The sequence below is a fragment of the Patella vulgata genome, chromosome 8 (assembly GCF_932274485.2).
Source record: "Patella vulgata chromosome 8, xgPatVulg1.2, whole genome shotgun sequence".
Classification (NCBI taxonomy): Eukaryota; Metazoa; Mollusca; class Gastropoda; family Patellidae; genus Patella; species Patella vulgata.
Window position 1 is genome coordinate 40,573,441 of NC_065886.2, and position 15,234 is coordinate 40,588,674.

Here is a 15,234-nt window from a genome sequence, read left to right on the forward strand (position 1 = left end):
TTTTAAAGTTTATTATTTTAGGTAAATTTGATCGACTTTGTCTTGGTGAGATCATGAATGGTATCAAGGTAACCCAACTTTTCTGTGCATTAGTACAATAAAAATTGATTTATCTTGAACTCTCTCTGATTGCTAGGAGGCCCTGGGTTCTATTCTGATGTTGGCTGAGAAAGTTCCAGTCTGACTTTCCCTTGTCAGTGGTGCAGGATATAGGGTCTGGTAGGGAAGAAGTGTCTACTCAAATGAAACAAAACACTGAGGTGATGTTTAAGCATTGGCATGCATGTAAAACAACAAGAGTATGCGGAAACGCCTGGCTTATGTGCATGTTTATTAACTCGGTTGGTGAAGAAAAGTAGGAGATTAACCCCATTTCATTTCGGTTATAAAGTAATTTTTCACTAAATAGCTTAATCAACCTAAATATGAATGTATTATTTTAATATTACATTATATTTTGTATATATGTAGATAAAGAAGTGTAAATGGTTAAAGAAGATATCAAATCCTACTCAACAATCACATTTATTATCTAAACTACAACTCTGGTTATTCAACTATTTTATTATTCCTATAAAACAGGTATAGTACCTCATCATTGAAGATCAAACTTAGTTTTACATCCCATCCGAAACACAAGACTATTGTTCCTTGCCATGTCCTTTATCCTTGACATAGTCAGTATATCACAAGGAACATCCTTGTCCAACACTGGGATCAAACCCAGGACTCTGTGGTTAATGATAAGCCATCGCCATACTCACTGAGGCTTAAGAAATTGAGAAAAAGATTATTTAAATCTACAAATGTATTTTAAACTGATGGACTCATTTAGTGATTTCCAGTTTTGAATATTATATTTTGTGTTTTCTAGGCATTCTTCTATGTAACAGACAGCAGTAACTATAGAAACAGAGTATTTTATTATCGTAAATCATTGTGGCAGAAAATATTTTACAAAGCTTTCAAAGGTAATTAGAAATACTTTCTAATTAATTAAGTTCCTCTGAATGAGCTATATAGTCTAATTGGTACTAATTCCATTTCTTTTGTTTATGCATTTATACTTTTAAATCTTAAAGTAGCAATGCATCATTGGCATTTGTTGATAAAATATCAAATTTCATAATATCCCAGCTTGTATTCAATCGGATTTAAAACAGGCCTATCAATAAATTTTCATGGACAACAAAATGGCGATTGGTTTATTGCATAGTGAGTAGCATAGATCGATGAAATTCAAGTTCAACTTATCTTTCTCAATTCTGAATGGAATTAAACCATTATTGGACTGATATTTCAATTAGAGATTCATCTTTCACAATATTTTAGTTTGTAATGGTGCATAGGGAGTTTTATTGTTGCATGTACACTAGAGAGGTGAATCTATATATGATAGACCGCTGTTTGTCTGTTTATTCGTCTGTTTGGGGTTTGTAGTTACACTATGTCTGCCCTGGGGCAGAAATTTGTAGTATAAAGACAACTCGAACTGGAGAGTGATATCAATCGAGTGGCATTGCACTACTGCTTCTGCTCTTGGAGGGCTCCACCCATACAACACCGGGTAAATAGCTAATAGGTTATAAACTGGGTTTTTTTCTTTCTTTTTTCAGCTTTTAAAGAAAAAAGTTCATTGAAGCTTATTCCTGAAGTAAGTACATAAAATATTTTTTTTATTTTCCAAATATGCCAATAATTGCACCATACCCCCTTTTGGCTGTTAGGGTCACACATTATATTGGGATTTTCGTATAATGCTGTTAAGGGGTCACACATTATATTGGGACTTTAGTATAATGCTGTTTGGGGGTGGGGGAGGGGGTGCATATTATACTGATATAATACTGATCCAGGTTATGATTATTGCAATCCTAAACTGAACAGATTACAGACACAATGTCATGAATAGAACAGACTTATTATTTTAATGAACACCTATTATTTGGTCTTATTGATAATTCTTGCATTTTAAATTGTTTTTCAGTCTGAAGTAAAATTACTTTTAAAATATGAGAAAAGTCTAGGAATAGCTCATCTACGATTTCTACCTAAAACAAGTTCCTGTAGACCTATAGTTAACATGGGTAAAAATCTCCTCTTTCCTGGTATAACAAAGGTAATTAAAACTAAGTTATCTCTCTATCTTTCCTGGTATAATCAAGGTGATTAAAACAGTGTTGTCTTTTATCTTTCCTGGAATAACAAAGGTAATAAAAACAAAGTTATCTCTCTATCTTTCCTGGTATAACCTAGGTAATTAAAACTGGTTATAATCAATACTGCTTGAGGTTTTAAATAGAGAGATAACCGTTTTAATTACCTTGGTTATATCATTGATATTGATTTTTATATTCTTAATTAAATGTTAAATAACCAATATAAGAGAGAAAGAGAGAAATGCACTTGACACAAACTAGATCATTTTGAGACTAACACATGGTTCAATTTTATTTCAATAATTCGCTTGGGCGTATGGGTCTTTAACAGTTGGAGGAAACTGGAGGACCTGGAGAAAACCGTAGAGGTTGGACAGGCTACCCTGGCTACCCTACTCCTTGTCACGTACAACTGGGGAATCGAAACCACGGCAGTTGACTCAATGACACACCGTATGATACAGCACGCACGTGCTAACCATTCGTCCATCCACCCCCCACCCCCCAAATAACCAATTTGAGTACATTTTATTAGTAATGGCTCAGTGAGTAAGACATTGGCTCACTTGGATGTCACAATCCCTGTGTTGGCCAAGAAAGTACATCAGGATGTTCGGGCGTGGTTCCCCCTGTCAGTGGTGCAGGACAGAGGGCCTGGCAAGGGACAGTGTTTAGTCGTTTGGATGATACGAAAAACCTGGAGTCCTATGTACACATTAGTGTGTACGTAAAAGATCCCTTGGCTGTTGAAATTTGATATAAGAGAAGGTCATAGTGCCGCTGTCTGGGCAAAATTTCCCGCATAGCATTTTGTATGGCGTATGCCCATCTTCATTAGCCCAGTAGAAGAAGAACAGTAGGACGTTAAACCTCATTTCATTTTGTATGTCATCAGGATTTTACTGCTACTTCATCTATGTTCGTTTATTATCATAATATACACTAACCTTTATACAAGGATCTCTAATGTAATAAAGGACTTCTAAGATTGTTATTTTGTTTTTCAGAAAATACCTATCAATAAACAGTTATTAAATCTACTGAATGTTTTATCACCTGATAAGGTAAATATATGTTTACCATGGTTATATTCAATTTGGAAACATTTTGTTGACATCGGATTAGCATGATATTTTTTAAAGAATTTGCACTTTTAAACAATATCCCATTTTTTATAATATATTTTCAAGTCAATTTATTCATAACTATTATAAATTTAGTTTTATTTATTGTCATTGTGCTCCCATATACTAAAATAGACATTTTGGGGATACTCTATTGAACGTTCCAGAATTAAATTCTCTCAATTCCAAAAAATAGTGTCAATCGAGTGAACAGGAGAGTTTTGGAATACAATGCATGTGCCGACTGCATAAAAAATATCTCAACCAATCATGACAGCTGAAACATATTTGTTTCTTAAAATATGTCACGATTCTACTCGCACCACCTCAACTGTTGGGACTGGCAGAACTGTGACATGGTTGAATTCTGTATTACTTGATTGCAATTCTGTCAATTTGAGACGTTCCGGATTGACAATCGAGCGACGCCCTACTGTTCTAGTGAAGACTAAAGGGAGATAATTCACAGTTGTGTAACAGAGTATGGCTATTGTACATATGTTTAAATTTATTAAATGAACGAATATTCATACAAGTTCTTTTGAGTCTGATGATTGAACATAAAACTATCGTTCAATGACTTGCCTTTTATGTTTGTATTGTTTTAGTTGAAGAATAGTGATAATTTAGGATCTACTGTATTTGGTACTGATGATGTATATTTGAAATTAAAACATTTTATTCAACAGAGAAAAGATAATCAAGATAACAGGTTAGATTAAACTAATCTGATTAAACTAATCTCCTGGGAAATAGAATATACGTTCATAATATTATTCTTTTCTACAAATTTCAACCATGAATATTGATTCAAACCTTTATCTTCATGATATGTCTTTAAAAGAAAATGTTTTAACAATATTTTTTTTTATTCATGATATCTAAATAGGATTGAGGAACAGACTGAGTCTATGTAAAACCCCTCTCCCTATATGCTTTTAAATGAATATACCATGTTTTTTTTTTAGAGAATTGTATTTTGTGAAGACTGATATCAGTAATTGTTATGATACAATTAAACCTGAAAAACTCCATGACATCATCAAAGATATACTGCAACAGGTAGGATCTGGATAATCCAGACAACTTTTCTATCTCTTTTGCGTTTTATGTATAAAGTTGGTGTGTATGACATCTATATAGATAACTTAATAACAAAAATGACTGGTTACACTACACGAAGATCTGGCTGGTTGTAGTGAGAGGTTACGTCTGGGGTCATACAAGCTGCTTTTGTTCATATGATGTTAGCCATTCGATTAACCAATCAGCATCAGTTTTTCGAGTGGCTGTTTGGAAATACAACATTTTTTTGTTTTATTTTCTGTCGCTGCAAATGTCTACCCACAGTTCTGCATAACAGCCCATAAGAACTTGCCACAACAGACACTTTGATTGGCTAATCCCTCAAATCAACCAAAACGTTGTTGTTTTTTTTAATCAGATTGCAATTTATTTATCATGCACGTGAAGAATAAAAATGCAGTTGATGGTGAGATGCAAAAAACTTTTTAATGTCCCAATTCTGGCCTCTGTTAATTGTGACTAAATAAATCTGACCGACAAAACTTTGGAACAGCAAATTTTAAATTGTTTCAATGGCATTTAGTAATTGAACTGGAATAAACAGCTCACAATTCTATAGAATACAATTGCTGCTTATTACTGAGCAACATTTCGACTAATAATGACTAGAGAAGCCAAGTCGAAACGTCGCTCAGTAATAAGCAGTAATTGTATTGCATAGAATTGTGACCTATTTGGAACAGCAACACTGACACAAAGACCATCTATATTAATGAAGACTATTGTTTGAACATTTCAGAATCCTGATGAATATATAACTAGGAGATATTTTACTGTCATGTCTGTTGGAGGTAAATTACGCGGAACTATAAATCGTGATTCAAGATCGTTGATGGATTATAATCCAGATTTCTTCTCCTTTATAAAAGATAAAATACAAGATGGCGACCTTAGAGATCTTCTTCTTGTTGATAAGGTAATTGTTTATCTGCATGTTTTGTTACACTTTATTTAATTGGTTAGTATTCTTATGACTTAAAGGTGTGGATCATCATTTGTGGGATTCTAATTCATTTGCAAACTATTATATTGGAAAATCGGTCCAAAAATGGTTCAATCCCATCCAGATATGATGAACTAAAAATTTTCATCATTCAATATCTTCTGCAGATAATATAAAAAAGCCAGGTCCGCCCATAAGTGCTGGGATTGAATCAAAGCTAGGATATTTTGCATTGGTTCACTAAACTGTCCTCAAATTGATTATTTATACATTATGTAAGAGCTAAATCTGCATATTGCAGTTCTTTCTTTAGGCCTGAAATGTTATCTAAATTAGACATTAATTAACTTATCCAGACCATAATCAACTCTCAATGTCATTGCTAGCCTACGATATTTACTGGATTAGAATCTGATCTGCTGCTCAACGCTCATTTATGATTAAATCAAAAAATGGATAATCGAGACTATGTTTTTTTTATCGTACTGACTTTAGTAATGATGATCGAGAATAGGCCTAAAATTCAATCGCTAAATTATCAGTTTAGAGTGGATCAATTTGACTGAAATTATCTGTACATTATCTAGTTTTTAACTATTATAGTGGGAACTGCCAGCTCTTTATCTAATCTCCCATAATGTATCTTTAACATCAAAATAATGTCAAGTAACCAATGTGAGTACAATTTAACATAGATTAAGCCATGATTTATTAGTAATTGTCTGAAAAATGCAAATCAGCAACTTTTAACATGTCTGTATTTCGTCTTTTCTGTATTTGTTTTTTTTTTTTTTGGTTGTGTGGTGCGGTCCTCCTTCACTTTTTAGAAATAGAAACATGGTTGTTGTATTAGGACACACAGAATTATGTGCAACTTTAAATCTCAACAATGTCTAGTTATTCGTATTGAATGAAAAATGTATTTTCTATTTAATTTCAGGTAATCAGTGAACATGATTCAACAGATAACTTATTAGAGCTTCTTCGTGCATTGCTTTATAATAACATTATTAAGGTAAGATTGAAACAAAAATGTCTGTTTATTATTAATGGTTTTCTGAAATATTCGAAATGAAAATAAAATTTGGTATAGCGGCCTACTTTTCTGCACCAACCAGACAGGCATAAGCCTTGCTTAGCTGCAATTTTTAGCTGAGATAATTCTTATCTAAGGCTGCAATTGATACACTATTCGACTCTTTACCTTAGTAAAATTAGGTTCAGTTGCAAATTTTTCAACACATACCATCATAGTTTACATGGAAATAAGTGATTATGTTCCAAAAAAAGAAGAGTGGAACACAGAAATCTTAATTTTATCATACCAAACAGTTTTTCTGTATTTTCGAGTGATATAATATCACACGATTCTGGTACGGCGGCCATTTTAACTGAACAAAAATTTCGCATACCAGTTGGGTTAAATCAAATCATATAATTATGCGGTAAGGTTTCACCTTTATTTCAATGAGAATTGTTTTATTATATACTATTCAAAAAAAGTAGGGGATATTTGATTTTTAAGTGTTATTAAAGTCACCTAATGAAACTGACGAAGAAACAAATGACAAAATGAAATGAAGTTCACATTCATCGATTTATTCCAAATGATCGTTAGACTAAGTAAGGCACAGACTGACCATTATAAGGGTAAAATGATACCCGGGGTCAAACAGCAAAGTTACCACAGCATCACAACCAAGTCAGTAACGGGTAAATCCTCCTCTGTTTGCCAAACAAGCATTGATCCGACGTGGCATACTCCTAATGAGACGTCTAAGGTCATTTTGGTCCAGATTGTCCCATTCCTGTTGTCCCATTCCTGTTGCAACGCAGCAGCAAGTTCTTGGACATTGGCAGGACGTTGTTGACGTTGACGTAACCTCTGTCCAAGCATGTCCCAGACATGCTCAATGGGGGAGAGGTCGGGACTCAGTGCTGGCCAAGGTAATGTGGTGATGTTCTGTTGTTGGAGGTAACCTGTAACGATCCTGGCCCTGTGACATCTTGCGTTGTCATCCTGGAAGATGAAACGGCGGCCATGACGTCGTGCGAACGGCACAACATGGACTGCCAAGATGTTGTCCCGGTAGTACTGGCCTGTAACACGCCCGGCAACAACATGTAAAGCCGTTTTCCAGCAACAGTGATGCCTCCCCACACCATAACAGAACCACCCCCAAATCGATCATGTCTGATGACGTTAACGTCTTGGAAGCGCTCGTTTCGACGACGCCACACCCTCCTACGTCTGTCCAAAAAATCAACAGTGAACCTTGACTCATCTGAAAACATCACATTGCTCCAGCGTCGATTATCCCAGTGTTGACGATCCCTACACCAACGACGTCTTGCCTGAATGTGATGATCTCTCAAACAAGGGATCACGCGAGGACGTCGGGCGCGAAGGTGACCCTATGCAGTCGATTCCGAATCGTCTGGCCACTCACTCTCACACCAGTGTCTGTTTGAAGACGAGCGCTGATCTGATTTGCTGTGATGACACGATTTCTCAAGGCCAAGGTACGGATAAATCGATCCTGGGCTTGAGTTGTCGCCCTTGGTCGACCTGAGCGTGGTCTGTCCTGTACAGATTGTGTATCACGGTATCTGGACCATAGCCTGCTTATGACAGACTGAGAAACATTCATCGTCCGCGCCACAACCGCCTGTGTTGTGCCGATCTGTAGCATGCCAAGGGCACGTAACCTTTCATTTTGGGTAAGCCGACGCATATCAAAATTTGTTTTCTGGTCACTAAAACAATTAAACTGATGTTTCCACCCTGGAATTCAATGCCACAATGACTGTAACATTCAAAGTCAGAGTCGTGCAAATCTTGGGTTGGACCCCCATGATGATCCCAAGCATCACCTGCATTCCATGCGGTAGCTATTGGTGCGTTTGGGCGTCACATGTAACTGGAAATGTTTCTTCTGTTAGGTTCTATAGTGACTTTTTTTGTAGTCATTTGCATATTTTAGTATTATGCCCCCAAAATCAAATATCCCCTACTTTTTTTGAATAGTATATGTTAAGCTATGTACAGTACAGTTTCTGGTCAGTGTAATTGGAAATTAAGGGAGTTATAGGCCAGTAACTTTTTTGTAGTCAAATGACTTGCGCAAAGGACGGTTCACTGCTGTGGCTGGATTAAGACGTAAGACATCAGTAGTGGAACCATTTCTAAAGCCTTGCTGTGTTGCGGAAGAGAAGTGGTGTTTTCACCGTCTCTTCATTCAAGGGTTCTTTTGAGTGCACGCCAACATGTACAAAGGGCCTTAATTTTTTGATCCATTGCAACAGCTTTACGCTGTTCCCTACCAGACTCTCACTGATAAATCTTTAGAAACTTTTTCAGCCAACACCGGGATCGAACACCAGACCTCCTGATTTGTGAGCCAACACCTTACTCACTGAGCCGGCGTGACTCCCTGGTAATATCTGGAAAACCATGAAGACTGTTGGGTGGTCGAATGGTTAATGCGAGGGCACTGGATCTTAAGGTCTGTCGTTGAGTCAAGTAGCGTGGTTTCGATTCCCACGAGTAGGGTCGTCTGTCCAACCAGGTGGGTTTTCTCCAGGTCCTCCAGTTTCCTCCCACTGCTAAACACCCTATACGTGCAAGCAAATTATTGATTTAAACTTGAACCATATGTTAGTCCCGAAATTACATAGTTTGTGTCAAGTGGACGTTAAAACCCATTTCTCTATCTCTGTATAAAGATATTTTATTATAATTATTCAGGTTGGTCGATTATATTATAAACAAGAATTAGGTATAAGTCAAGGTTCGGTTCTATCTACGTTACTATGTAATTATTATTATGGTCGTATGGAAGGAGAGTCAATGACCGTGTTACAAGATGAGTTGATGATGAGGATGGTAGATGATTTTATATTTATATCACCATATAAACACAGAGCTGTAGAATTCCTTACAAACATGTGGTCAGGTTTGTACTCATTTATTATTGAGTTAAAGGTTTTTCATACAACATGTTGAACCCCTTGATATTTTTATACGCCCAAATCCAGGATTATGGCCCCTGATTGTACAAAATGTGGGTGTATATTGCATGGTAACCGCTTGTAATAGCTACATGTATATCACCACCACAGATTGTCTGCGATATTACCCTTGGTGGAAGTGGATGTTAAACCTCATGAACAAACTAACTTACCACAGACGTATTGAATGTCTGTTTCAACCACTGTGGTTCTTATATTAACCCAAATTGGAAATCTTTATTGCTGTGGGTAGCCGTCTCAAATTTCTCTCATAAAGCTACTACTTTCATTTTTAAACTTTAGTATATGAATCAAAATGGATTCACACTTTGAGAACTTTCTCCACCTTCTATATGTATACCCAGAGTAAGTTGCACCAGTTAGCACTATCTTCTGTGGTCTTTAAGTCAAACATTAGTCTACTTACTTGCAAGCCAACAGGCCGTAAAAGTACCCATGCTATATTGTCGTGCATGCAACACAGTCAAAGCTGAGTGTTATATTGAATTTCCATATTTCTGATAAAAAATTATGAAAATAGGCAGAGAAGAGTAGAAACGTGCATATATTTTTTTTTGAGAAATGAATATTATATTTTGAACTTTTATTTGAAATAATTTACACATATACTGCTATTTGTTTACTACAATACACGTAGAAGAAATGTTTTATTATATATTTAAACAGGAAATGTGGAGTATAATTGTAGTGTTAATGCTGAGAAGATTGTTACTAATTTTACCTGTCAACTTGAAAACAGAGATATACAACATCACATAAATCAAGGTATATATTTTATGGTAAAATCCAATGTTCTTTAGGTTTAATTCAGGTAGTTATATAAATCTTGCACCTTTTCGTGCAGAATTCTTTTTAACATCTTTGTCTATCTGTATATTTCAGTGTTTTATTATAACATGAATATTGATGTATATTTCAGGTTTTGATTATAACATGACTATTGATGTATATTTCAGAGTTTTATTATAACATGACTATTGATGTATATTTCAGGTTTTGATTATAACATGACTGTTGATGTATATTTCAGGTTTTGATTATAACATGACTGTTGATGTATATTTCAGAGTTTGATTATAACATGACTGTTGATGTACATTTCAGAGTTTGATTATAACTTGACTGTTGATGTATATTTCAGAGTTTGTTTATAACATTACTGTTGATGTATATTTCAGAGTTTGATTATAACATGACTGTTGATGTATATTTCAGAGTTTGTTTATAACATGACCGTTGATGTATATTTCAGAGTTTGTTTATAACATGACTGTTGATGTATATTTCAGAGTTTGCATGGTGTGGTTATATAATAAATACCTCAACATTAAATATATCTGTTGATTATGATCGCTATATTGGTTTAGGTAAGATGTTTAACAATAAATTTATAATTTATCATCTCATATCGATTAAAAATTAAATTATTTAAATCCACTGGTTTACCCAATAAATTGTTCCATATACGCAATTATATGACAGTTTTTTTTATTATTATTCAAATTCATTTAACTGTTATTATTATTCAAATTCATTTAACTGTTATCTCAAAGAAAATAAGAAAAAAAAAAAAGGAATGAGATTATAAACAGATAGAACTTATACGTGTACAATTTTTTCTTTTTTTCAGCCATTTCTGATACTATGACTTTTGAAACTGGACAGAATCCTGGACAAGCCATGAAAAATAAACTTATGCTGTATGTAAATATTATTACATATTTTCTGATTTTGTTCAGATTTAATTGGTATTGAATCATATAATAATCAACAACTTCATTTGTTAGTCAAAAACTTAACAATGAATAGCCTAGGTAACACAGTGCTTTCACTCAGGTGTATCTCTTCAAAGGTAATTTGAAATGAAATTGTTTACATTTACAGATCAATCAGACCCAAGTGTAACTGTTTATTTCTAGATCCAAAGGTAAGTGATTAGTTATTGATTATTGGTTGTTATGATCAATAACCTGAGCTACAATGTATATTACCTTGAAAGGTGAGGTGATGCGTTATTAAGAATAGATGATGATCATCGATAACATCAGTTAAAATATATATTACCTTTAAAGAGACATAAGTTCCCTCAGATGTTCATCAGTTGGTAAAAAATTTATTATCCCTCACTATATGAAGTTAAGAGACAGATTTTGACATGAGCTCTGTCTTTCCTTCCAGGTTTTGTTTCCGGAGCATATCTCATAAACCACTCCAAGATATCTTCATGAAACTTTTTAAACACATCAACCTATTATAGTGATTGTCCTTTCTACTAAGTAGAAATTTCTGGCATTTAATAGTTTTTGTGTTTCCATGGAAATAAATTCGACTTAGTTTATGGTATAAAGGATGTTAACAATGGAGTCTTCTTGTTTTTATTTTAACATGATTTGACTAGACACTATAATAACATTGGGAATATTCAAATTGAAAAATGTGGTGCAACTTTGTCAAGCCCTTGCTGATATATAGATGTTTCACCTTTAAATTTAAGAGCTGTAAAAATATTTAAGTGATTTTCATCTTGCTCATGTCAGAAGGCGATTTTGCACGCTATGCTTTATATAGATAAGTAAACATATATTTTCAGATAAACAGTGAATCAACTATACAAATCAACATTTACCAACTATTTCAAATGATAGCCTTTAAATTTCAATGTTACAACAGTAGATTACCTCATAAACAACGAGCTTCTAATAATGCTATATATTTCCTAGGTAAGACTAGAAAGAATCCTTTGTTTGATAAAGTCTAGAGCATCCTGTTTGATAAAGACTGGATAATCCGATGTTTGATAAAGACTAGATAATCCTATGTTTGATAAAAACTAGATAATCCTAGGTTTGATAAAGACTAGAGCATCCTATGTTTGATAAAGTCTAGAGAATGTTTGATAAAGGCTAGAGAAGTCTAGTAGTGGAAATGTCGTTCAGCAGTAAACAGTAATTGTTTTCAATAGAAATGTGTTCTGTGTATTATTTTATATTATTTAACTCGGTTGATTTTTCTGTTGTAGAAATGATTTTAGGTTTAGCTAGTTACACATACCATCAAGCCAGATCTAAATTAACACGACTTAATTCACACAAGGTAATTAAAGTTTAGACCTCATTTCAGAGCAAACTTTATTCATTATCAGGACATTGTATTACAGTATCTGGTTATAAATAAAATGGATGTGGGGATTTACCCTGTGAAAGTACAGATTTTTAAATTTAGCTACAAATAAATTGAGTACTGAATATAGATTAACAATCTTATGCATGCATAATCACATTACTCCATTTGAACTTTCTCGTCTTCAGTCAGACAAAGAAGAAGAATTTATTCTGACTTTGGTTGAAACAAAATGGTGAGTTTAAAAGTCACATATCTATTATGGCTGGATTTTAATAATCAATGATGCAGGGCCTGGCAAGTAAAAGCGTTTTGTTGTTCGGATGTGGCAAAAAAACGAAGACCCATGTGTACTTTTGACATGAACTGAAAAGAACCCTTGACATTTGTAATTTGATGAAGACTTGACAGAAATAGTGCAGTCTGGGTGAACCTCATGATTACCTCCCTTGAATAGAACTTGATAGATTGCCATAGAAACAAAACTAATTGATTTATTAGTATAGTGTTGACAAGACGTTAAACTGACTGAAGTATACTGTTGACGAGACGTCAAACTTACCGAAGTATAGTGTTAAGAAGACGTCAAACTGACCGAAGTATACTGTTAACAAGACGTCAAACTGCATAAGCATAGTGTTGACGAGATGTTAAACTGACTGAAGTATAGTGTTGATGAGACGTTAAACTGACTCAAGTATAGTGTTGACAAGACGTCAAACTGACAGAAGTAAAGTGTGACGAGATGTTAAACTCCATTTCATTTTTTTACACGCCCACATTTTCATGTGGACGTATATTGTCGTCTTCCCTGTCCGCCCATTTACATTTTATTTGTAGACTCTCTACAGGTCACAATTTTTATCCGATTTTAACGAAACTTAAAATATAGGTGTATCTCCCAAAGATCTTGGTTCCTGTCGAAATTTGCATGTATCGGACCGTCACTTCATGGGTTATGATGAAACTTGAAATGTATGTTTATAACTCAAAGATCTCGGTTCCTTGTACGAAAAATCGTGTTTTTAGCTTGTGGTCCCTCTAGCTCTAGGTCACAATTTGAAAAAAACTGTTTAAATATATCACCGTTACACACTAATGATAGGCAAGTTCAAATCTTGTGAAAAAAACTGTTTAAATATATCACCGTTACACACTAACTATGGTCGAGCTCAAATTGCGTGAAGATTGGACCGAAACTGCTTGACAGAATTGCTGCTACTTGTACGCAAATAGTGTAAAAGTATGTAATACTAAGGTTGTGGACCCTCTAGAAGTCACAGTTTTTATCCGATCTTGATGAAACTTAAATTATATGTTTATATAATATCCAAAAGATCTTGGTTTCTTTCCATATTCGTAACTTGATTATGGCCCGGGGTCACAGTGGGTAAGATGCTGGCTCGCTAGCCTGTAGGTCGAGTGTTTGATCCTTGCATTGGCCGAGAAAGTTCATCCAGATTTTCTAGCATGGTTCCCCCTTGTCAGTGATGCAGGACGAAGGGCCTGACAAAGACAATTAACTGTCTAGTTGTTCGGATTGGATGAAAAACCAAAGTCCCATGTTCACCTCGGCGTACATGTAAAAGATCCCTTGACAGCTGTCTGGGCAAAATTTCCCTTCAAGCACATTGTGTGGCGTATGCCCGTCTTCATTAGCCCAGTTCGGAGCAGAATAGTTTATTCCACTAAAATTCACTTCTCACACGAGCATATTGGATTTCCAAATTTTATCAATCAGTTTGGCTAAACTAGTATTTTAATATTATGATCATCCGATGGAAACTATAATTTCAGGATTTGTCTGTTTGGTTTTATGAAGATATTATCCAAGTTCCATGCACAATTCCATCAACTACTGATTAGTATAAAATCACAGATGAAAAATATAGGAAAACAACTGGTTAGTTTATTTCTTCTGACAAGAATGAAAGAGACCAAATAACAGGGCAAGTTTTCCTATTGGTAGTAGTTTGGATGGTACAAAAAACTGAAGTCCATTAGTGTATACATTGGCATGCACGTAAAGAAATCCTTGAAAGTTGGAAATTGAAGAATAGACTGAAACACTACTGCCTGGACAAATGTTCCCACTTTTCATTAAAAATTGCCATACGGTTGTCTCAAAATGACCAAAGTACTGTGATGACAAGACATTAAACTAAACACCATTTGAATACATGCTTTTCCTTGTCAGTAGTTCATGACGTAGGGCCGAGCAAGGAACGTCGAGTCATTTGGAATAGGCTGTGTTCACATTGCCATACTTGTTGTAAAAGACTGTTGGAATTTGAAATAAGAGTAGGCCATAGTTGGTGCCGAAAATGGCTAAGAATATTGACATTTTGATGACAGTCTATATATGTCTATATATTTCAGGGTAAGAAGAAGGTTGAAGACATCAAGTGTAATATAGATAAACACAACTTATTGGTTTTACAAAATAGTTTCTAGAACAGTCTTGATTCAATGTGCATTCTTTTCATTGTGATTATACTTAGAAAGGAATGGCCGCACAAGTTTCTTCTATATGAGCTTTCATTAGGCTCTCAACTATCTGTTTGCTTCTTGCAGATCACATGATAATACATGTTTATCCAGTGATCTGTACAATCAGTGTTTTTATCAATGTGTAGTCTTGATTAGTGTGGACTGACTGACATCAATCATTTTTTGTTTTTTATACTATATTTTTGTATTTTTATACTGTACATATGACAGGTTTTATTTTTGAGTCATGTCCTTGTTGTGTACTGTAAACAGCCAATGA

The 15,234-nt window shown here is 34.6% G+C and overlaps 1 protein-coding gene across 1 annotated transcript; it reads left to right on the forward strand.

The window, feature by feature from the left end:
• Positions 1–3: 3 nt before the first annotated feature.
• LOC126829802 (telomerase reverse transcriptase) lies at positions 4–11,408 on the forward strand. The gene is made up of 15 exons (XM_050559932.2): positions 4–68; positions 472–582; positions 875–971; positions 1,617–1,654; positions 1,988–2,119; positions 3,167–3,223; positions 3,892–3,995; positions 4,252–4,345; positions 5,109–5,285; positions 6,253–6,327; positions 9,061–9,268; positions 10,011–10,109; positions 10,634–10,711; positions 10,975–11,044; positions 11,229–11,408. Exons 1-15 carry the CDS (start codon positions 54–56, stop codon positions 11,281–11,283), a joined length of 1,410 nt encoding a protein of 469 aa, XP_050415889.2. The 5' UTR covers positions 4–53; the 3' UTR covers positions 11,284–11,408.
• The last annotated feature ends 3,826 nt before the right edge of the window (positions 11,409–15,234 follow it).